This window comes from Giraffa tippelskirchi, chromosome 1, assembly GCF_054371585.1.
Source record: "Giraffa tippelskirchi isolate mGirTip1 chromosome 1, T2T-mGirTip1v1.2.pri, whole genome shotgun sequence".
Lineage (NCBI taxonomy): Eukaryota > Metazoa > Chordata > Mammalia > Artiodactyla > Giraffidae > Giraffa > Giraffa tippelskirchi.
Window position 1 is genome coordinate 69045747 of NC_137275.1, and position 24294 is coordinate 69070040.

The window sequence follows — 24294 nt, forward strand, 5'->3', positions numbered from 1 at the left end:
CCTGGAGAATGCCATGGACAGAAGAGCCTGGAGAGTCTCAGTCCATGGGGTCATAAGGAGTCACACAACTGAGCGACTAACACTTCACTTCATGTTATGCTTTAGAGATTAATTTTATCCTGTGACTCCATCCCCAAACTGAATTCACAACTTATTACTGATATTTTTAGGCATGCTTACGTAGAATGCCTGCTTTATGAAGTCAGTGTATGGTCATATTTACACAATTCTCTGTAACTTTAAAATTGGCTGAGTTTTTTTTTACCCCCAAAACCAATTTTGTTAAGTGAGAGATTAGATTGTCTAGGAGTTACTTTCGAAGCTTACTGTATTTTCAGATAGACCTTAATATGTCTCAAAGCATAACTTTTACTGATTCCTGTTGGAATTACAGTTAAATACAATGGTTTTTCAAATTTTTATTGCATGTGACATACAGACTTGAGTCTCCTTTTCCAGTGAAAGATGTTTTCTCTGCCAGATGCCTGTTTGATGTATGCTCACTTCTTATCTTTCCTCCCTTCCCCTCCCCTTTCTTTTTCCTTTTCCTGCCTTCCTCATCATCTTTAGTTTTCTAAATTTATCATTTCAGTCTCATTTAGCAGCTTTCATTGGAATAAAGCCAATAGATTAGTTGCTCAAGGGGCTCCTCACCATCATGGCAGACATATGTATGTACTTCTAGAATCCCTGCATCAAACTCTTTTTTTTTTCTTTTTTTAAATTTAATTTTAATTTTATTTTTAATACCCAAAGCATTTTTTTATTGAAGTATAGCTGATTAACAATGTTGTGATAGTTTCAGGTGAACAGTGAAGGGACTCATCCATACATATACACGTGTCCGTTCTCCCCAAACTCCCCTCCCATCCAGGCTGGCACATAACATTGAGCAGAGTTCCATATGCTATACAATAGGTCTTTGTTGATTATCCATTTAAAATATAGCAGTGTGTACATGACCTTCCCAAAGTCCTTAACTATTCCTTCCCCCCAGCAACCATGAGTTCTGTTTTCTAAGTCTATGAGTCTCTTTGTGTTTTGAAAGTAAGTTCATTTGTATCATTTCTTTTTAGATTTCACAATAAGGAATGTCATGTGATATTTCTCTTTCTCTGAGACAGATAATATATATTTTTGACAGGTAATATTTTCATATGCTTAAAAACTTGCAATCATTTTTCAGATCAAAGTAAAAGCCACTAACTTGCCACAGTGAACAAGGCTTTGGATCATCTCGTTCCCTGACTCTTCCCTGATCTCAAGTCCAATCAAGTCCCCCTCTTCCATAGTAATCCTCCAAGATGTCAGGCAGACATGCTTCTTCTGCCTCAGGGCCTTTGCACTTGTGGGGCCCTTTGCCTGGAAAACTCTTCCACCAAGTATCACCTATGGCTCTGGGACTTCCCTGGTGGTCCAGTGGCTAAGAGTCTGTGTCCCCATTACATGGGGTCTGGATTCAATCCCTGGTCAGGGAACTAGATCCCACATGCCACAACTAATAGTTGTGGCTCCTGCAACCTTCATCAAACTCTTATCGGGTGTTTTTGGTACTATTAACATTCTTACCCAGAAAACTGCTTTTTAGTGAAAACGTCTCCTTTTAGTGGACTTATGTCAGCCATTTCTGTGAAGTTGAGGAAATAAAGACTGCAAAAATGATCTGACTTTTGAAACCCTAGATAGCAGTAATGTAGGAAGTATTTTCATGCAAAAATTGAGCAAAATTGTCAGTGTGTATAAAAGATAATGCTGTAAACTCACCAGAAGGTGGTTCTTAAGAATTAGAAGTTAGTCATCCTAGTCAGACAAACAGAATATAACCATGCGAAGCAGTCATATGTTGCTTTATGCTGTCAGAATTAATAGAATTTGCAGACATTTAAGCCAAGAACATGGCAATGATGCTGGAAGAAATGGGGAAAGCTTCGATTTCCAGTAATAGTGCCACAGGCTTGATGACAAATCCATAGAAGTTTGATAGACAAAAGGAATGTGGATGTGATATTCCGGTACCCTGGGCTTCAGAAGTGTGTTTCATAGATGAAGAATCGATTTTGTTCACGTACCGTCTTTGACTGAAAGCAGAGTCAGTCCAGGATAAGGTGGAAAGGGATCTCGGGGTCAGACACTCAACATCGTCTCACTGGGAAGGAAACCGTAACCAGCGGATGGTACAGCATGCGCCCTAGGTGGGATGGAGCAGCTGTGTGCTTGCCACACAGAGACTAAGCCAATGTCAAGCAGAAGTGCAATTTAATTCATTTACCATACTGGCTAAATTGCATTTTGTGTGCTACAGAGAATTTCAGACCGAGTATCTGCTGTGTGATTGTAACATATTGTGGATGCATCGCTGGGTCAAGGAGAGAAACATCACGGTACGGGACACACGGTGTGTTTATCCCAAGTCTCTTCAGGCCCAGCCCGTCACAGGCGTGAAGCAGGAGTTGTTGACATGCGGTAAGGAAGAAAAACTGAGAAAGGGTTAACTGTGTTTTACTTGCTGCCATGTGTTTCCTGATAAACTTCAGAATTCTTTTTATACGTTGGAACCGATCGTAGCCATCAGTCTTCATGAATTTGATAATATTTAGTTTTTGTCAACAGTTAAGTCAGTTGGATTAAAAAATGGTTTTTCAATTGGTATTTAAAGTTCTTAGGTTCTGAACAGCTTTCTTAATGAAATTCGATTTCAATAAATAGTATAGATCTTCATATTTTCTAATAGCAAATCAGTAATTTGTTGTTGGTACTAAAATCTCAGGATGCAATCATCCATTTTATTGATAGGGTATGAATTGATACAGCCTTTTTGAAGGGTGGCTTGCAGTATGTATCAGTGTTCTTAAGGAATTGATACAACATGATATAGCTAATTCTGCATGTAGGGTTTAATTCTTGAGAAATCATCAGCTGTGTATATAAGTCTTCAGGTTTTATATATGAACATATCTTAAATTTTGAAAAATAGGGCATTGGCTTACTTAGGACAGTCCATTCAATGAAATAGCGTAAAGCTGTTGAAAATCATGATTTTCAAGAATATCTGAAGACTTGAGGGAAGTAATACATTTACCATGTGTTTAATGAAAAACAAAAACCAGAAAAAACAAGAAACAGTCCTTAAAATGATAGAGGGAGGTTCTAGTTTAGTCTCTGTGCTTGGAAATAAACAACCTGATCGGTTTTTTCCTTTTATTTTCATCATTATTATTGTTCTTTCACATGTGACGTGTGCTCACTGGATTAAAGATTTATGAAAAGAAATAATGTGTACACATATGAAATCACCTTGGTGTACACTTTAAATATCTTATAATTTTGTCAATTATACCTCCATAAAGCTGGGGGAAAAAATGAAAAAACTAAAAGGAAAAAAAAGCCTATGCTTACATTCTTATCACTCATAGGTAGCTGACATCAAAGATACCTTGGTATACATATCAATTTTCTATCTTTTTATTATGTTTTATCCAAAATGCCATACTCTATGTTATTTTGTATTGTTTTTAAACTTGAAATAATGTGAACTTATTTCCTCATCATATTGATGTAAAAGATGCATACCAATTCATTTATATATATATATATAGCCATAACTTTTATTTTTTCATTATAGGGATATAGCCACAATAATTTCCTTATTACTGCATATTTAGGTTGTTAATTTCTCACTCCATAAACATTAACAAGATTAATTTTCTTACATACATTTTTACGTATTAGCTATTTAGGATAGCTTGCTACTAAAGGAATTATTGTGTTAGACAGAGACTGAATATTTTAAAAGTTTTTAATGAGCCATGATATTTGTGTACGTTTTTGCATATGTAGTTTAAGATTTCCCTTTTATTTTTCTTATTGGAAAGAAATATATCAGCTTTGTAAAAGTGACATGAAATGGTTTAATTTTAATTTTATTTAATGGTGTTTTCATCTTGGATCCTCTTAATTCTGCAGCATCTTTGTTGATGGTAAAACTAGAATACTGGTTATTGAGGAATTTGTTTTTCCATTTTTAAGATTTCAATTAAAACTTTTTTAATTTTAAGTTCTGTAGTGTGAATATAGTATTTGTTTACTGAGTCTTTATTCTGCTGTCTCTAGATCCTCCCCTTGAATTACCATCTTTCTACATGACTCCGTCTCATCGTCAAGTTGTATTTGAAGGAGACAGCCTTCCTTTCCAGTGCATGGCTTCATATATCGATCAAGACATGCAAGTGTTATGGTATCAGGATGGGCGAATAGTCGAAACTGATGAATCTCAAGGTATCTTTGTTGAAAAGAACATGATTCACAACTGCTCATTGATTGCAAGGTAAACTTTTTTAGATGAGGAATTGTCTCTGTAGATTTTATTTATCATCTCAGAAATTGTAATGTTTGGTTGGAATTTAATATTTTACCTTTTTGCATTTAAAAAGCAAGTGTCTGACATTTCTTTTTCTGATTGTTATTTATCTTTGAAAGTTAAATAGCCATCTTTTCCGTCTAGTTTTGGAGGGAAAAAAAGCATAAGGTGGAAGGGAAACACTTTGAAAGTTGGAGACGTTTTGTTTAAAGTTTTAAGAGGAAAAAATGTAAACTTTTTTTTGGGGGGGGAGTCATAATACTTTTTTTTAGTTTTTATTTTTTAACTTTACAATATTGTATTTGTTTTGCCATACATTGACATGAATCCACCATGGGTGTACATGTGTTCCCCTTCCAGAATCCCCCTCTCACCTCCCTCCCCATCCCATCCCTCCGGGTCATCCCGGTGCACCAGCCCTGAGTGCCCTGTATCATGCATCGAACCTGGACAGGCGATTTGCTTCACATATGATAATTTACATGCTTCAATGCCATTCTCCATATCATCCCACCCTCGCCCTCTCCCATAGAGTCCATAATACTGTTCTGTTTATCTGTGTTTCTCTTGATGTCTCACATACAGGGTTATCTCTAACCCTAACTTTTTTACCAAACCTAATTTCCAGCAATTTCCTGTTGCTATTAATAAGCTCAGTTTCACTTTTAGGAATCACCTAATTTTCACTGTCTTATGATTAATGTTGCATTTTAAGATACTGCCTTTTTTCATCCTGTTAGTATAAAACAGTATACTACCTCTTAACCTCGTGTTTGCTGCAAGTGCCACAATAGTTAATTCGAATGAAGTTAAAATACAAAAAACAGGATAAAAATAAATATGTTATCGTTCGTGTCTGGCTCTTTGCGACCCCATGAATTGCAGCACGCCAGGCCTCTTTGTCCATCACCAACTCCCGGAGTCTACCCAAACCCATGTCCATCGAGTCGGTGATGCCATCCAACCATCTCAGAGCTGTAATTTCTCAACTCTCTACTGAGGCACTTTAAGTAGTATTACAAAAGTACCATGAAAAAACTACCAAGAAACTAATAGTTCTCTGAGATGAGACTCAGGTCTGGGAATTTTAAGGTTTGAATATTCTATTTCATAATTTCTCTTTCTCTTCTGAGATTTCCTCTGTGTTAGAAGCATATTTTCATTTATGTTTTTGAACTTTTATAGTAGAAACCCTTAAATCCTTGCCTCTTATTTTAGTATCTGGGTCATATGGGGGTCATTACCCTGCTTATTTTTTAATGAATATGGTTTATATTTTCTACGTTAAAAAGTATTGTTTATATGTCTGGTAATGTGGGATTGTATCCTAGATATTGTGAATGATTTGCTGTGGAGAAGCTGACAAAGTACAGCTTATGGGACAAATCTGGCCTATGAATATTTTTTATAGTTTTAAATGGTTACCTTTCAAATGGTTATAAAGATACCTTCAGAATATTGCTTCTCGGTCAACAAAACCTAAAGTATTTACTGTGTGGCCTTCAAAGAAAAAGTTTGCTGACCCCTGAATCTGGATTCTTTTGTATTCTTCTCAAAGACAGCTGATTTTGTTTCACTGAGCAACTAACTTTTGGTTAAGCTAAAACTCCTGGATCTGGCTTTTGTGTGGTAGGCAGCCACTGAAATCTGCTTGGTGTTTGCCCTGTCTGCATGTAGGTCAGGGATCAGTTAAAGAACTGGGTGAATTGTATATGCACAAGTTTGGGCTTCTAGCCAGGTTCCTTTCGCCTTTGTCCTTTGATTTTTCAACCACTCAGATTTTGAGTTTCTATTTGAATAATGCCTGCCCTTGGGCAAAAGTCATTAAAAAAATTTCCTGGTTACTCCCCAGTGCCAATCTCTCCTTCCTAAAGTTAGTTCCTCTTTGGCTTCTGCTGGCTTTGGATCACTCGCCATGTGTTCAGATAGTTGTCCTGCTGTAGTTTGTCTACAGCTTATAGCTGTTAATTGTAGGGAGTGTGGTTTGACAGGAGCCAAGAAGGGAATGGCAAACCACTCCAGTATTCTTGCCTGGGGTCGCAAAGAGTTGGACACGATTGAGCAACTCACACTTTCTTTCACTCTGCTCTTACCAGAAGCAGAGTTCTCTTTCTAGGGGTTAAGACTGTTAGGAAAGTTTTGTGTGTTCTTTGCACTTAATATATTAAGTCCCAGTGAGAAGAGTCTGTTACATTGTTTTTACTGTGGTGATAATTTCACAAGTGTATACATATGTCGGAGTTACCAAATTGTGTACTTGAAGTAGTTTATTGTCTGAGTAGACAATAATTGACATATAGTACAACAGTAAATCTTTAAAAATGTAATAGAACTCTTGTCTGAATAAAAGCTTTAATTTATTTTTAAAAATTTTACTGAAGTTTAGTTAATTTATAGTGCTGTGTTAATTTCTACTATACAGCAAAGTACCTCTGTTATATATATATATATATATATACACTTTTTCAGATTCTTTTTCCATTATGGGTCATCACAGGATAATGAATATAGTTCCAAGAGCTTCAATTTAGGCTTCTTAAATTTTGTAACAAGTAACTAGATTTACTTTATAAATTCATTTCTGTAAGTCATGTTTAACTTAATCTAAATTCCTTTAGCATTAAAAAAAAAATAATTCAAAGGATAGCAACTTTGCATAATGGTTTTTTGTTGGTAGGAATACTTACCAAAGTGAAAGTCTTTCATATGAAGACTGGGAAGTCCTTTACCTGGAGTTTGCTCCAGAATAATAGAAAGTTGTAGGAGAAGGAAATATGTGGTTATTGGATTGGTTAACCTCATAGATCTCTTGATTCTTCATTGGTCTTTGCATGTCATTTAGCCTTCATTAGTAAGGACTGGAGTTTGTATTTTTCCTGGACAGTGAAATTGAAGCTACCCCCTTCTCCTTAAATCTCCTAATGTGTTGTGTTGAGGATTCTTGAAAAATTTATTCTGATAATTGGTTTCAGACATTGAAGGTATTGCTGAAAGTTATCTTTAAAAAATGTTAGGACCATTTTCCCCAGAGGGTGTGCTAACATGCTCTGGGATACTACAGTGAGTGTACAGAGGTGCTATAGGGTATTTTGAGTGTTTGAGCGTAGTGATACTGGACATTTGTGGACATCTCACAGCTACCAGCTCCGGGCAGTTAGAGTGTTGACATTACATCATGCTGCATCCCTTTTGTTTGTGTCACATCTTAGATACTGGTATTTTGACAATTACTATCATACAAAGCAAGTACTGTATGAAAATCATTTTGGAACAAGAAATAGAGATATCGTTGTCTGATCTGTATCTGATTAATTTTGGAGTGCCCAGTAAGCATGCACAACCCATTAGGAAGCAGTTGTGGTTATGTAAGAATGAAATATTTGTTTTAAATTGATTTTTTTTTTTCAAATGGCTACTAAGGTATTAGGACATATATGCACAGTTTTAGGCTTTCGTGTAGTCATTGCAACCACCCTAGGTGTTTCTTTTAGGTTATGGGCACTGTGAAAGTTATCTAGTCAGTGAAGGTACCATGAACTGAGAAAATACGGAAACTTCTGGATTAGAGAATGCTTTTTATTGCCCAGAATTTTTATATACTTCTTCCTGGTTCAGTAGAGTCATATAAAGTAGAATTCTAGTTGGCAGAGTTTTGGTTATTTAAATTTAATGTCAAACTCTTCTATGTCATTTTACCTTGAATATATGTATTTCAATATGTTAATTTGTTTAACTTAGTAAAGATGATAAACATTTTCTTTGGTTCAGAATCACAGTCCCTCAAAGTCTTTATTAGAGCATTTGTTGTGTAGCCATTTATGATATAGGAAGCTACAAAAATGTGTATTAATTTCAAGACATTCTTTAGTGAGTTAATTAAAATGATACATGCTTTACGTTTAATGATTTATCTGTATCTACATAAAAGCAAAGTATAGTAGATCATGTCCGGGGAATAAAGGTTAATTGAAGATTCTGCCATTTGCTCTTTAATTAATAGGTTTTATATTAGAGAATTATGATGTCATCTTGAAAGTTGAATTTTCTGACAGCTGTTCAGAAATATAGCTGTTATTATAAGTTGAAGTATACTTTTAAATGAAAAGCTACTTTTTTTAAAGCCTCAATTGGTAATTTATTAAATCTTTTTAGAGTTTAATAGGTTTTCGCCCCTTTTCCATATGATATTTCATTTTAAATATTAATTACACACTTTATATTAGTCTCCTTCATGCTTGAATATTTTCCCTAGAATCTGAAAAGATAGATGTAACTTGGTAACTTCTCCATTAGTTTTTTTAATTGTTATGTTTTTGATTTTTTTCTTTTTTTTTTTTATTGCAGTGTAGTTGATTTACAACGTTATGTTAGTTTCAGGTGTACAACAGGTGATTCAGTTATACCTGTGTGTATATATGTATTTTCCAGATTCTTTTCCCTTATAGGTTATTACAAAATATTGAGTATAGTTTCCTGTGCTATACACTAGGTCCTTGTTGGTTACCTGTTTCATGTATAATAGTATATATATGTTAATCCCAAACTCAATTTATCCCTCTTCCCTCCTTTCCCTTTGAGAACCATAAGTTTGTTTTCTATGTCTGTGGGTCTGTTTCTGTTTTTATCCCTTATATGTGAAATCTAAAGAAAAAGATATGGATGAACTTAGATAAAAATGGAAAACACATAGCCTCTCCATTAGTTCTGCTGAAGGCAGTGCCATGATGTTTCTGTTTTGGCGCTTGGTTTCCCTCCGTGGCATGGCCTGCTCTCCCTTTTCTTGGAGTCTCAGTGCCACTGCCCTCCATTCTTATGTTACAGCTCTTGACTTGCTGCTGAAGTACTTAAACGGAGGGATCATTTTTTTATTCATTTTTATCTAGCAAGCGCTTGGCCTCCAGCGCACATTCATGTTTGCTAAATGCATGATCGAAGCACACATTGTCTCCTTTCTTGCCTAACCATATTTTCTCTCTTTAAACTCTTTCTTCATGCAGTGCCCTAACCATTTCTAATATTCAGGCTGGATCGACTGGAAATTGGGGCTGCCACGTCCAGACCAAACGTGGGAACAATACAAGAACTGTGGATATTGTGGTCTTAGAAAGCTCTGCGCAGTACTGCCCTCCCGAGAGGGTGGTGAACAATAAAGGCGATTTCAGGTCAGTGACTTGGAGAGTGCTGTAAGGGGCTGATTTGCCCCAATTCTTTTTATTCTCAAAGGCATAGATGTATGTAATTGGTCTCCTGTCTTCAGTAAGAATTTGAGAAATGTATTCACATATATATCTTTATATATCTAAGGACTACCCTTTAGAACGGTGATTTCAGAATCATTTATGGAGACTAAAAGTAAAAACAGCTGCCTGAACTTTATCTCAGATTTATTGATTGATGAGTCTCTGAAGGTTGACCCAGAAGTGTTTATTTTTATTTTGTAGTTTTGTTGTAGTAGTTAAGAACCACTACTTTAGGAAGCATTTTGGAAATTCCACTCAAATAGTGTGAAATACAGACAGGTTAACAGCATTTCCTGTTTCTAAGGGGCTTTTGTTGGATGGCCTTTCGAAGGTTTTGTTGTGTTAATTCAGTTTTACCTGCAGACAGTTGGTAGACTTTGCACTTAGCAGAAACACACACCCAATTTCCCTCCCCTGTTTGTTTATTCTAGCAATTAAACAAGGGGACTTTGAGAAATGAAAGCTGTTGGGTGGCCTGAAAGCTGGGAAGCCGCTGGAGTTGGACTATGTTAGAATAAGCAGATTGAGTTAAATGCAGTGTTTTTGTTTTTGTTTTTAATAGAAAGTTTAGAATTTGTGAGCGGTAACAACTTTTACTTTAGACTCCCCTTACTTTCAAAGTTGCTTAAAACATTATCTTTAAACTTATTATTTACCTAAAATGCTTTATGTAGAGGATTTTAATAATCAGTTTATAGTTAATATAAATGAAGGGAAATATGTAGCTCTTTAAAGCAGCATAGAGATTTTTGAATACACAGTTTACACTGTCTGTGATTGGTATTGTTGCTGCCTTGTGGCTGTAAGTCCGACTTTTAAGGATAAGAAAAAACCTCTTTGTTGTTACTTTTTCAAGTCCAAGGTGAAGAAGCAATAACTTTTGCTCAGCTAGTTCTTCATTGATTTCTTTTTTTAAATTGCCTTTTGACGTTCCTTTCTCCTCCCCAATTTAAAATTTTTCTTGATATGAGTGTGTGGAAATCATAATTTATTGTTGCCAACACATAAGTCTTTTATGTGGATTAACTGTTAACCTGTAATATTTATATTTTGAAGTGAAATAGATACCATTTATTAATTTTGTTACATTCAATGCCTTTATTAAATTATCATAATATATTTTCTATTAAGGTGTATTATCGTCTTTATTCGTAGTTTTGGAGTGTTTTTCATTTTTAAAAAGAGAAGAAGAATCTGTTTAACTGATTAATGAATTATTTATCTTTTGACACTCCTTAAGATATAATACAGTTAGAACTTCCACTGCATTAATAAGATTTAGTTTAGCATTGCTTGATCTATTTATACAGCTTTTGATAATGCATTACATTTTGGTGTGGCTGCTATTATAATTTAGAAGTTCATATGTTGTAAGTCATCTGTAGCTTTTATTAAATATGTTATTTTCATTCCCAGTTTTGGAGAAATAGAGCTCAAATAACAAAGATTTCTCCCAGTCCAGTTAGTGCTGATTTCATGCCAGCAGGTTGGTGTAGTCACTTGCATAGTACCTATGCAATTTATCTGGGCTTCACTCAGATAAATTTGGTTGTATATGGTATTGGATGTTTTCAAGACCACCCCCAAGTGCAAAAGTTTGTTGAAAGGACTCACAGGACTCAGCATGTAGCTGTGGTCACAGCTATAGTGATGTAGTGATATACCTAACCGGATAATAAGGGAAAAAGACACAGATGGATTCTGGGGCGATCAGTGTGTAAGTTCTTGATTATCTCTGCCTCGCAGGAGGCTCATGTAGAGCCTACCCCTCCTCCAGCCTTGGAAAGGCAGCAGCTTCTGTATGGTGTTTTTGCCCAGGGAAGCCCATTGGAGTCTCAGGATCCAAAACTCCTGTAGGGAAGTGTTCATAAAGGCAACCTCTGTCTATCTCATTCCAAAATTTCAGACCCCCAGGATGAAATCAGGTGCTCAGCACACACCATATGGCTTCCTCAGACCATCTAGGTAAAGTCAATCACTCTTACCAGTTAACTGTGTGTGAAAACAAAAAGCCCCAAATTTCTGGTTGTCATCGAAGGGCCAGCATTGTAAGCAGGCCTCTCTAAGGATGGCAATCCTTTCTGCAAGTATACTAACTCCGCTTCTATGAAAGGCCAAATTCTATTCATATTGGAAAAGATTCTGAGCTTATATGCTTAATGGTTATATAATCCAACGATACAGTAACAGTAATTAAAGAAACATAAGACCATTTGGTGCACCATTTTTCTTTTCTGCTTGATAAGATACAACTTCCATGTTTATATTTAGAATATTTTAAGAAAATATTCTGTTATGGCATTAAAATTTGTTCAGCTGATAGCTTACAATGATTTTAGTTCATTTTAACTTTTTTTGTTTTTGTCTTTATTATTAAAGGAGTTTTGTTTCTTCTTGATTTTCCTCTGATTCTGTGTGACATGTCCTGATCCTCAATTTTCCCCTGCTGTTACTTGTGTCAGTGTAGGTTCTCTTGTGTCTTTGTCTCTAGGTGGCCCAGAACACTGGCAGGCATCACCGCGTACCTGCAATGTACTCGGAACGCCCACGGCAGTGGGATCTACCCTGGGAACGCACAGGATGAGAGAAAGGCCTGGCGCAGATGTGATCGAGGTGGCTTTTGGGCGGATGATGATTATTCTCGCTGTCAGTATGCGAACGACGTCACTAGAGTTCTTTATATGTTTAATCAGGTAACTGGAAAGTCTTCAGGTCTGCTGAGGTTGCTAATAAGACGTGGTGCTCACACCAAATACGTGAGTTTTTTTTAATACTAGTAAAGCATAAGGATTTGATGTCTATACTTTCGTGGACTGTGTCTTCGGGATCAGACCTGTTCTTCTCAACCAGTATTCAAGGCCCTCTCTGGCATCACTCTTCCTTTCCAGGCATGGCCTGACTTTATGCCTTTGCTTAAATAACTTGTCATCTGTATCCCCAAACAGAATCCCAACCATTCTTCAAGAGCACCTGGGAGACCCCCTCTTCGGTTCCTTTTATACTCCCTTTGTCACAAGAGATCCCTTGTTGTGCTTGTCCTTTTAGTATGCCTTTTCTCATCTCTGCTTCTATGTCTTTTTCTAAACCTTAGCCGATTATAAGCAGCTGGCAGGTGGTTTCTTTTACACATTTTCTTAAGCTTCTTTGCACCTGATGTATACTTTTTGTAATGGTTGGTGCTGAGTTGTGTTTAAGTCAATAATAAACAAATGTAAAACATTACAGGCCATGCATACAGATAAGTGCTAAATAAGTGCTAAATAAGTGGTTCGTACTCCCAGGTGGCAGGAGTTCCAGGGGAGCTATTGATCCCTCCTGGCTGGAATACTTGGGAAAGGTGTTACTAGGCAATTGGAATTGATATATATAGTACTTGGATAGATAGAGATGAAGAGATGGTACAGGCCGCTTCCCTGATTTTTCTTTTTAAACTTTTAACTTTGTTGATTTTTATCTTTTGGCCGTGCTGTAGCATGTGAGATCTTAGTTCCCTGACCAGGGATCAAACCCACATCCCCTGCACTAGAAGCACAGTCTTAACCCCTGGACCACCAGGGAAGTCCCTCCCTGATCTGTTTTTATGTATTGCTTTATTTCATTCTAAGTTAAAAAAAGAAAATTCCTTCAGTTAGTTTCCAATAAAATATGTCTTCTCAGTTTTGGAAGAAGCATTTCAGGAATGTCATAGTGAATTGGTGATAAAGAGTTTTGAAATTGCCATATTTTGAAATGCAAAGGTAAGATGCAATGTTCGATCCCTGGGTTGGGAAGATCCCCTGGAGAAGGGAAAGGCTACCCACTCCGGTATTCTGGCCTGGAGAATTCCATGGACTGTATAGTCCATGGTGTCCCAAAGAGTCGTTCACGACTGAGTGACTTTCACTTCACTTGCTAAGTGCTTCTTTTTTGCCTTTTTAATACAGATGCCTCTCAATCTTACCAATGCTGTGGCCACAGCCCGACAATTATTAGCTTACACTGTGGAAGCAGCCAACTTTTCGGACAAGATGGATGTTATATTTGTGGCTGAAATGATAGAGAAATTTGGAAGATTTACCAAAGAGGAAAAATCAAAAGAGGTATTTTCTGGTTCAGATTTGTAGCATATAGTATGTCAGCAAATGCTCATGTGATAGAGCTGACTCTATTTTTAAAGCCTATTTATGTTTGCTGTATTTGAACTAAATATACCTTTTAATTTCCAAAATTGTCATTGAGAAACCTATGCTCCATCTGTCATGGGGACTTGTTGGGAGGAGTAGAGGTGGATAGTTAGTTCTTGGAAATAAGGTACCAGGGTAGGGCAGAACCAGCCTGTGAGAAAACAGCTTTTTCTGCATCCATGGTGTGTGTGAGTTGGGCTGCATCTCTCAGGCTGCCTGGGATTTCCCTTCTCTCCACTGGCGTGTTTTCATCCTTCTTTGTTTTTTTTTAAATCACCGCTTAAATTTATTGGTTGAAGAAATCTTTGTATGCTTAACAGTTTACAATGTTCAGAAAGTAGAATCTTTTTTATTCTTTTACTTATTTTTTAAATTTAATTTTAAATTGGAGGATAATTACAATATTGTGATGGTTTCTGCCATCATCAACATCAACCAGTCATATGTATAGATATGTCCCCTCCCTCTTAAAACTCCCTCCCACCCACTCCCCGCCCCATCCCACCCTTCTAGGTTGTCACAGAGCACCGGCTTTGGGTTCCCTGTGTCATACAGCAAATTCCCACTTGTTCATCCTTCTTAATAAGAGTTTTAGTTCCCCAGATCTTGTGTTAAATTGCTTTGGGAATGTCCTAGAGAAAATGTAAGACTATTTTAGCACTTTTAAAACAAAATTCCAAATGATTAAGATACACGAGGCATGAAAATTTAGTGACTTTGAAAAGGGGCCATGTTAAAGCTATGATATTCCTGTCCACATGATACCCTTTAGGGGAAGACATTGACAACTATGGTTTTCAGAATGAGTGAGCAGCAAATAATGTTTTGAATAAGTTTTTATATGCAGATTAACATATTCTTAAACTTCATTTGCAGCCAGGTGAGAGCTTTATATAATCTGTTTCTTTTGTGATGGAATCACATAAAAATGAATTTTTGAGATAGAATAAACCTAGATTAGGTCATACACTGAAGCCTAAAGAAAATTAAATAATTTGCCTAAGGTTTTAGAGCTAAATTATGCAGGGCTAAAAACAACCCAAGAACTTTGGCTGTCTAATCCAGCAGTTTTCTGCTGTATCACATTTACTTTCTAGAACAGCATTGCTCTGTCATGGTATGCCAAAAGTACTGTGGGGAAAACACTGGACTAAACAAAGTCTTAATATATTTCTTTATGTGGGGCGTCTCAGATTCATTAATGTGCTAAAAGGTGATATTGGGTTGGCCAAAAAGTTCATTCAGCTTTTTACACACAGTGGTATGGAAAAACCCAAACGAACTTTTTGGCCAACCCAGTCATATACCTTGTTTCTCTACATAATTTAACCAAGGGAATTTTTTGCATGTGGTATCTATTAATATCTGGCATTTTGGTGATAAGTTTTGAAATTGCAGCTCTAGTACATTAGGTACTTTACTTGATGTAGTGTAGCTGATAAAGAAAATGGTGACATGTTTATAAATGGGATTCAGGACACCAGACCACTTAATGATGACATGGTATTTCACTGTTGTTATCTGAACTTCAGACCTTAATTTCCTAACGAATTGTTCCCTTGCTTGATTGCCTTGGGCCATAGCCTGCTTCCCATGATGAATTTTTCTGGTGCTGGGAGGAGCCATGTGAATCCTGGCTCTGTGGTAATCCTGCTCTCCCTTGTTAATTATAATCACAGGTTAGCTGCCCGCATGATTAGAAGTCATTCATGGAGGCTGGATGTTTCAGGTCACTAGAGTAATTGGAATGGCATTTGGAATTTGGACATCGGGAAAGGTCCTGCCATCATGTGATAGACCACAGTCTATCCCCTTGCTGCCCTGTCCTGGTGTGAGGGACTTCTGTACACCTCCCAGCTCGGGAGCAGCAGTGTGGTGCCCTGAGGTGTACCTTTCATTGTGTTGCTGCTGTGTGGGAAGAATGGTCTGAATCTTGGTTGCTTTGTCATGTTCTTAGGGGGAAGCATCTTGTTGAGGACTGGAAGTGGACCTGGTTTGTGAGTTATTAACCATGGACCCTTTATTTTTAAAATGAGACATGATGCTTGCCCTGTTTAACCTGCAGAGTTTACTCAAGTGAGAAAATATAGGTGAGACTGTTTTTATCATTGCAAAGCTAGGATATACTTTTTATAGAGTTAGGAAATTAGCATTCTTTTTTGTGCGTGTGAGGAATTTCCATTTATTTATTTATTTTAATTGAAGTTGAGTTGATGTGCAATACTGTATGTTACAGATGCACAACATGCAATTGCAGTTCAGTCACTCAGTCGTGTCCAACTCTTTGCAACCCCACGGACTGCAGCACGCCAGGCTTCCCTGTCTATCACCACCTCCTGGAGCTTCCTTAGACTCATGTCCATCAAGTCAGTTATGCCATCCAAACATCTCATTCTCTGTTGTCCCCTTCTCCTCTTGCCTTCAATCTTTCCCTGCATCAGTCTTTTCCAGTGAGTCAGTTCTTCACATCAGGTGGCCAACATATTGGAGGTTCAACTTCAACATCAATCCTTCCAATGAATATTCAGGACCGATTTCCTTTAGGATTGACTGGTTTGATCTTCTTGTAGTTCAAGGGACTCAAAAGAGTCCTCTCCAACACCACAGTTCAAAAGCATCAATTCTTTGGCACTCAGTTTTCTTTATGGTCCAACTCTCACATCCATACGTGACTACTGGAAAAACCATAGCTTTGACTATACAGACCTTTGTTGTATATATACGACATAGCCAATTTCCTTTTTTAAAATTTATTTATTTTAATTGGAGGATAATTACTTTGCAATATTGTGATGGTTTTTGCCATTTATCAACATAAATCAGCCATAGGCATACATGCGTCCCCTCTGAAAAGTAACGTTCTTGTGATCTCAGAAGCTAAGTGAGAAGTCCTTTAAAAAAAAATCACCAGACTGCTTTAGTTACTTATCTAAAAACTTAATTTGAAGGCGATTGTTGTCACTTTCACTGGCTGACATAGAAGGTGAAGTTTTAACTATCTTTGGAAACAAATGATGGCAACCTATTAAGTATAAATAGAAAAAGCAGAAAATTATTCAGGATTGAACAATTGAGATATAAATGTAATATTACCTTTGATGCAGTGACACATTTGATTCTTTGGAAGCTTAAAATTGCAGGCCAGAGCTTTCCCTGTTTATTGCTATGTTAAGAAGAAATCATAAGGCTTAAGGGCTCCATTTTAAGTTAATTAACACTGCATAAAATTATGCTAAGGTATCTTAAAATGCATATAGCATAATTGGACAATTAAAACTGATTTTTGTATTATATCCAAAAAGTTGTTGTGCTGTGGGTTTTTTCATAAACAACCTGTGATTGAGTCTAGCCAACACAAGCTGATACTCTTGTTATCTTAGGGTGGGTGTTGAAAACTATCAAACTGCCAGATCTAAATGAGGTATTTACCGGGGTCTTTTAAAAGAGCTGAAGGTTATCTGTCAGATAGTGTGTGTTCCATATTTACTTTAGTGATATCTCTTATGAAAACAAACATATATCCATTTTAAAAGATGAGAACATCTATGAAGATTAGAGTTAGTTATGTGTTACAGTTTTCTTACTGTGCTTTAGTTTAAAATATGTAAGGCATGCGCCTCACATTTTTATGTACAGAATTTTTAAAATTTAAAGTTCTTTCATTTATTCACTTTAAGGTATAATCACATCTATACTGGCGAGTTTCTTTTTTATTTTCAATATTTTTAATGTTTTTTTCCTTGATCTTACTTGTCAGACTTCCTGATATTGTTAACGTTTTCAAACACCCAGCCTCTGGCTTTTTGATCCTTCTGAGAACATGGTTTCTCAAAACTTGCATGGGGCCCATGATTGGTACCAGGTACTGGGTGTAGGAAGCCTGAGGATTCGCATTTCTACTAAATTCCAGGTGGTATTGGGCAACGTCTTTGGCACAGGCTTTGAGCACCACTGTGAAGTGAAGTGAAGGGAAAGTTGCTCAGTCGTGTCCGACTCTTTGCAACCCTATGGATTGTAGTCCATGGAATTCTCCAGGCCAGAATACTGGAGTGGGTAGCCTTTCTGTTCTCCAGGGGATCTTCCCAACCCAGGGATCGAACCTAGGTCTCCCACATTGAGGACCACTGTAGTATATTTCTTTTCTGTCCTTACCTCTTTTTAAAAAAATGTTCTCTTTGGGTTTAACTTTTAAAAAACTTTTCAGACACTTTTTTTTAATTAGAAAATTCCTAAAGTGTAGGAGAAGGAATATTATTATTAACACTTTTGTTTTACCTTTCACTGAGTTTCAACAATTTTCAGTACTTACCAGTCTTGCTTCATCTCTCCTGTCCACTCATTTTATGTTTTCTGTCCCTCCTTCCTTCTGTCTTCCCCTCTCCCCGCTTCTCTTTGTGTCTCTGTCTTCCTCTGTGTCTTTCTGTCTTTCAGTGCTGGAACATTTAAGAACACATTTTAGGTGTCATATTTCATCCATAATTTTTTTTTTAAATTGTAAGGAACTTTAAAATAGAACCATGATATGGTTATTATATCACACAAATAAACTCTAAGTCCTTAATATTATAAAATATCTAATCCGTGTTCAGTTTTCCTTGATTATGATTATTTTTTTAAATGTGGACCTTGTGTCTGGTTTCCTTATGAAATTCATTCATATAATTTTGTTTGGTTTTGTGGGATTTTCTAGACAGATGGTTTTGTCTGTAGACAGTAGATAACAGTTGGTTTGTCTGTTCCCTGTATAAAATACATCCTGTTTTTATGGTTATGCATCGGTGAAGACCTCCAGAACTGTGCTGATTCATGTTGGTGACGAGTGGTCTTCATGAGAATGGTGTGATGTGTCATTATTAAGTGTGATACTTACGTGCTTCTGCTAAGTGCCGGGGGGCTATATCAGGGTTAGGGGGTCACATTGGAAGTAGTTCTCAGCTTGAGGTTTCTCAGACCACAGAAAAAATGTGAACTCTGTTCTCAGTCCTGTGTGAAGGTTGACTTGTGTTGACAGATTGACAGGGAAGAGATTTTTTCACCTCCTACCTTGTGCCAAAGTCAAGATGGGCAAGTTTCAAGTTTCCTTACTATTCCCTTCCTTCCAGGAGGCTAGTTTAATGCTGGTTGGCCCTGAAGCTGTTGGTGTCCCCTTTGGCTTATCAGCTTTATGCTGTGGTTTTCTCCTGTTAGCCTGTGTTGGCAGGGCCTGGGTCTTGCATGGAAGTCAAAGCATAGTCTGTGGTCAGCTGAGCTCAACCTCAGAGCTCTTCGGATTCCTGTTGTTTTGCTGTTGATCTCTTGTGGAACCTTTGTTTTCTGAATGGTCAATGGTGCATTTAAAAGGTAACTTTTTTCCTTTACCATTTTTCACTTTTATCAGGAGAATTGTCCATAGTACTTAGTCCTCCATACTTCCAGAAAGGGAGATGCATGTACATTTTTGTCATCGGAAAAAACAAGATCTGCTTCCAGTGGGAGAGTTGGAGGGATCATAGAAGTTAAGCCTTTCCGTTTGTTGTGAAGGTATGGCTGAGGGTGTTGCGCATTTCACTTGGTATCTCTTTAATAGTGTTCTTCACATGTTCTAAGAATTTTCTTTATGAAAGTGTCTATTTGGAGGAAATATTCTCCTTTTCGTTAATAATTGAACAGTTGTCTTCACTGCCTTGACTAGAAACATGTCAAGAATCAGTTTTTCCCCAGTCCCATTAACTCTGCCATTGATGTGTATTTTAACTTATTTGAATCTTTTTTTAAGCCTGTATTTCCCACCAGGACTTCCCTGGTGGCTCAGACAGTCAAGAGTCTGCCTACAATGCAGGAAGGAGACTGTGCCTCTATCCCTGGGTTGAGAAGATCCCCTAGAGGAAGGAAATGGCAACCCACTCCAGTATTCTTGCCTAGAGAATTCTGTGGACAGAGGAGCCTGGCAGGCTACAGTCTGTGGGATTGCAAAGAGTTGGACATGACTGAGTGACTAACACACTTTCTCACTCTCTGTGTATGTTTTAATTTAAAAAGAATTATCTTTTAAACTTTGTTAGGCTACTTCAGATACTTTCTGTAAGGCAATAGAGAATAAATGCAACTTTTATTTCCTGTGACATTATTTTCAATCTTTTCCCCTTCCCACTTGTTTTCCCATTGTCATCCTCTTTATTTTTGTACCAGAGTGACATCAGAGCTTTCCTCTTTGCCATAGTCCTGATGACCATCACATTTGGACCTTTCAAACACTGACTACTTATCAAGCTGAGCAGCATTCAGTGGGATCCCCAGGCCCTCAGGATGCTGAAGCTGGTTAATAATGCCATAAACACACTCTTAAAAGTTGACTTTCACAACAGGGCAATTCCTTCATTAAAGTAATCAGGGCAATATAGCATACTTTGAGATGGGAATAATATCAATACAGTTATTTATAATTAGGAAAAAGCCATGAAGTTTACTTGAACTAAAATAGTGACATCAACTGAGTTGTTATTTAGTCGAGTTTGAATTGTGTGTCCCTTAGAAGAATCCCTTAGAAGAATCCCTTAGAAGAAATGGAGTAGCCATCATGGTCAACTGAGTTGTTATTTAGTCGAGTTTGAATTGTGTGTCCCTTAGAAGAATCCCTTAGAAGAAATGGAGTAGCCATCATGGTCAACAAAAGAGTCCGAAATGCAGTACTTGGATGCAATCTCAAAAACGACAGAATGATCTCTGTTCACTTCCAAGGCAAACCATTCAATATCACGGTAATCCAAGTCTATGCCCCGACCAGTAATGCCGAAGAAGCTGAAGTTGAACGATTCTATGAAGACCTACAAGACCTTCTAGAAATAACACCCAAAAAAGATGTCCTTTTCATTATAGGGGACTGGAATGCAAAAGTAGGAAGTCAAGAAACACCTGGCGTAACAGGCAGGTTTGGCCTTGGAGTACAGAATGAAGCAGGGCAAAGGCTAATAGAGTTTTGCCATGAGAACGCACTGGTAATAGCAAACACCCTATTCCAACAACACAAGAGAAGACTCTACACGTGGACATCACCAGATGGTCAACACCGAAATCAGATTGACTATATTCTTTGCAGCCAAAGATGGAGAAGCTCTATACAGTCAGCAAAAACAAGACCGGGAGCAGACTGTGGCTCAGATCATGAACTGCTTATTGCCAAATTCAGACTTAAATTGAAGAAAGTAGGGAAAACCACTAGACCATTCAGGTATGACCTAGATCAAATCCCTTATGAGTATACAGTGGAAGTGACAAATAGATTTAAGGGACTAGACCTGATAGACAGAATGCCTGATGAACTATGGACAGAGGTTCGTGACATTGTACAGGAGACAGGGATCAAGAAAATCCCCATGGAAAAGAAATGCAAAAAATCAAAATGGCTGTCTGAGGAGGCCTTACAGATAGCTAGGAAGAGAAGAGAAGCGAAAAGCAAAGGAGAAAAGGAAAGATATTCTCATCTGAATGCAGAGTTCCAAAGAATAGCAAGGAGAGATAAGAAAGCCTTCCTCAGCGATCAGTGCAAACAAATAGAGGAAAACAACAGATTGGGAAAGACTAGAGACCTCTTCAAGAAAATTAGAGATACCAAGGGAACATTTCATGCAAAGATAGGCTCGATAAAGGACAGAAATGGTATGGACCTAACAGAAGCAGAAGATATTAAGAAGAGGTGGCAAGAATACACAGAAGAACTGTAGAAAGAAGATCTTCTTGACCCAGATAATCACGATGGTGTGATCACTCACCTAGAGCCAGACATCCTGGAATGTGAAGTCAAGTGGGCCTTAGAAAGCATCACTACGAACAAAGCTAGTGGAGGTGATGGAATTCCAGTTGAGCTATTTCAAATCCTCACAGATGATGCTGTGAAAGTGCTGCACTCGATATGCCAGCAAATTTGGAAAACTCAGCAGTGGCCACAGGACTGGAAGAGGTCAGTCTTCGTTCCAATCCCAAAGAAAGGCAATGCCAAAGAATGCTCAAACTACCGCACAATTGCACTCATCTCACATGCTAGTAAAGTAATGCTCAAAATTCTCCAAGCCAGGCTTCAGCAATACGTGAACCGTGAACTTCCAGATGTTCAAGCTGGTTTTAGAGAAGGCAGAGGAACCAGAGATCAAATTGCCAATATCCGCTGGATCATCGAAAAAGCAAGAGAGTTCCAGAAAAACATCTATTTCTGCTTTATTGACTATGCCAAAGCCTTTGACTGTGTGGATCACAAGAAACTGTGGAAAATTCTGAAAGAGATGGGAATACCAGACCATCTGACCTGTCTCTTGAGAAACCTGTATGCAGGTCAGGAAGCAACAGTTAGAACTGGACATGGAACAACAGACTGGTTCCAAATAGGAAAAGGAGTCCGTCAAGGCTGTATATTGTCACCCTGCTTATTTAACTTCTATGCAGAGTACATCATGAGAAACGCTGGGCTGGAAGAAACACAAGCTGGAATCAAGATTGCTGGGAGAAATATCAATAACCTCAGATATGCGGATGACACCACCCTTATGGCAGAAAGTGAAGAAGAACTAAAGAGCCTCTTGATGAAGGTGAAGGAGGAGAGTGAAAAAGTTGGCTTAAAGCTCAACGTTCAGAAAACTAAGATCATGGCATCCTGTCCCATCACTCCATGGGAAATAGATGGGGAAACAGTGGAAACAGTGTCAGACTTTACTTTTTTGGGCTCCAGGATCACTGCTGATGGTGACTGCAGCCATGAAATTAAAAGACGCTTGCTACTTGGAAGGAAGGTTATGGCCAACCTAGATAGCATGTTTAAAAGCAGAGACATTACTTTGCCAACAAAAGTCCGTCTAGTCCAGGCTATGGTTTTTCCAGTGGTCATGTATGGATGTGAGAGTTGGACGGTGAAGAAAGCTGAGCGCCGCAGAATTGATGCTTTTGAACTGTGGTGTTGGAGAAGACTCTTGAGAGTTTCTTGAACTGCAAGGAGATCCAATCAATCCATCTTAAAAGAGATCAATCCTGGGTGTTCATTGGAAGGTCTGATGTTGAAGCTGAAGCTCCAATACTTTGGCCACCTCTTGCGAAGGGTTGACTCATTGGAAAAGACCCTAATGCTGGGTAGGATTGGGGGCGGGAGGAGAAGGGGACGACAGAGGATGAGATGGTTGGATGGCATCACCGACTCGATGAACATGGGTTTGGGTAGACTCCGGGAGTTGGTGATGGACAGAGAGGCCTGGTGTGCTGCGATTCATGGGGTCGCAGAGAGTCGGACACGACTGAGCGACTGAACTGAACTGAACTGTGTACTTTCCATCTCCATCTCGGCTGTCCCCAGACAACTTCCCAGAGTACTGCCCTATGGTATATGTGTCTCTAATTCTTGATTCTCTGGTTATTAGAATTGCCGAGGTACCCCCTGCTGACTTTGTGCTTGAAACAAGAATGTGGGAAGGGGCCTAGATTTCTTGGCTTTTCTCTAAAACCGTATGAATTGCTTAATGAAGATTTTTGCCTTCTGTTCTCTCTCTCTTTCTTTAAGTTTACTCTGAAATGAGACATTCCATGCAGTTTTCCTAGGGTTATTGGTCTCATTTTGCAAATGGGCAAACAGAGACTTGGAGAGGATAAATAATTTGCTATGGACATTTAACTTGTAAAGGATGGTTGAACTCTTAACCCAGGAGAACTTAACTCCAAGGCACATAAGTATTCTCGCTGCAGTGTTATTTTATACTCCTGTTTCGTTAAAATCAAATATTATCAACTTGTGTTTATGTATTGTGTGTTTCGTGAACCAACATCAGACATTCATGAAATTTACAGGTGATTTTAATCTAATTTTGCTCGGGATTGCAAACATAAATATTAAAAAGAGCATGAAATATTCTGCCTCTTACCACAGATGACATTTAATGGTTTCATTGTTATTAATGTGGCATTTTCATTTCTTTACCCTTTTATCTTGGATGAAGTGCGTTCACAATGTTTTCATTTGATCCTCACCCTTTGGTGTGACAGATGGCAGAGCAGGTGCATGACTCCTCCGACCCTTCCATGGCTGGCATGGCCTTCAGGGAATGTGGTCGAAGAGAAATACAGTGCTTCCCAACACACTGGTTGCAGTTATTAAACTGTACCTGTGTGTCACATTTCAGGGATGCTTTTTTAATCCAGTGTAATTTTTCATGCACTGTTTTTTTGTGTCCTTTTTTGCCGCCATGAAGGATTCAGAACTACTTCCATAACCAAGCTCCAGAAGCATGTAGTGTTTCATGATTGCTTGCTATAGGGGATGTTTTGGCTACAAAACCATTTCTTTAATTCATAGCCATTTATAATGAAATAATGGAAGAAAAAAAAAAAATTATCCACAGCTAAGGCAATCACTTTTATACCTTCTTAGAGATACTTCTTTTTCTTCTTTTTTTTTTACGGTGATTGACACATGTCAAATTCCTTGGCTGGCATTATCTAGTGACCCATAGCTCTAGTTCCTTGATTAAAAAAAAAAGACCAGCTTTTCAAAAGAGATGATATATCAGTTAGTTCTCATGTT

General features: G+C 37.8%; 1 protein-coding gene across 14 annotated transcripts in view; it reads left to right on the forward strand.

The window, feature by feature from the left end:
• The window catches only part of ADGRA3 (adhesion G protein-coupled receptor A3), a 132016-nt gene that overhangs the window by 57320 nt on the left and 50402 nt on the right, over positions 1-24294 (forward strand). For all 14 annotated transcript variants that reach the window (XM_081547272.1, XM_081547593.1, XM_081547326.1 and 11 more), the window contains 5 exons: positions 2303-2463; positions 4111-4324; positions 9355-9519; positions 12089-12290; positions 13521-13676. In XM_081547272.1, coding sequence (XP_081403398.1) covers positions 2349-2463; positions 4111-4324; positions 9355-9519; positions 12089-12290; positions 13521-13676 — 852 coding nt within the window. In that variant the 5' untranslated portion in view covers positions 2303-2348. The remainder of the gene's footprint in view (positions 1-2302; positions 2464-4110; positions 4325-9354; positions 9520-12088; positions 12291-13520; positions 13677-24294) is intronic.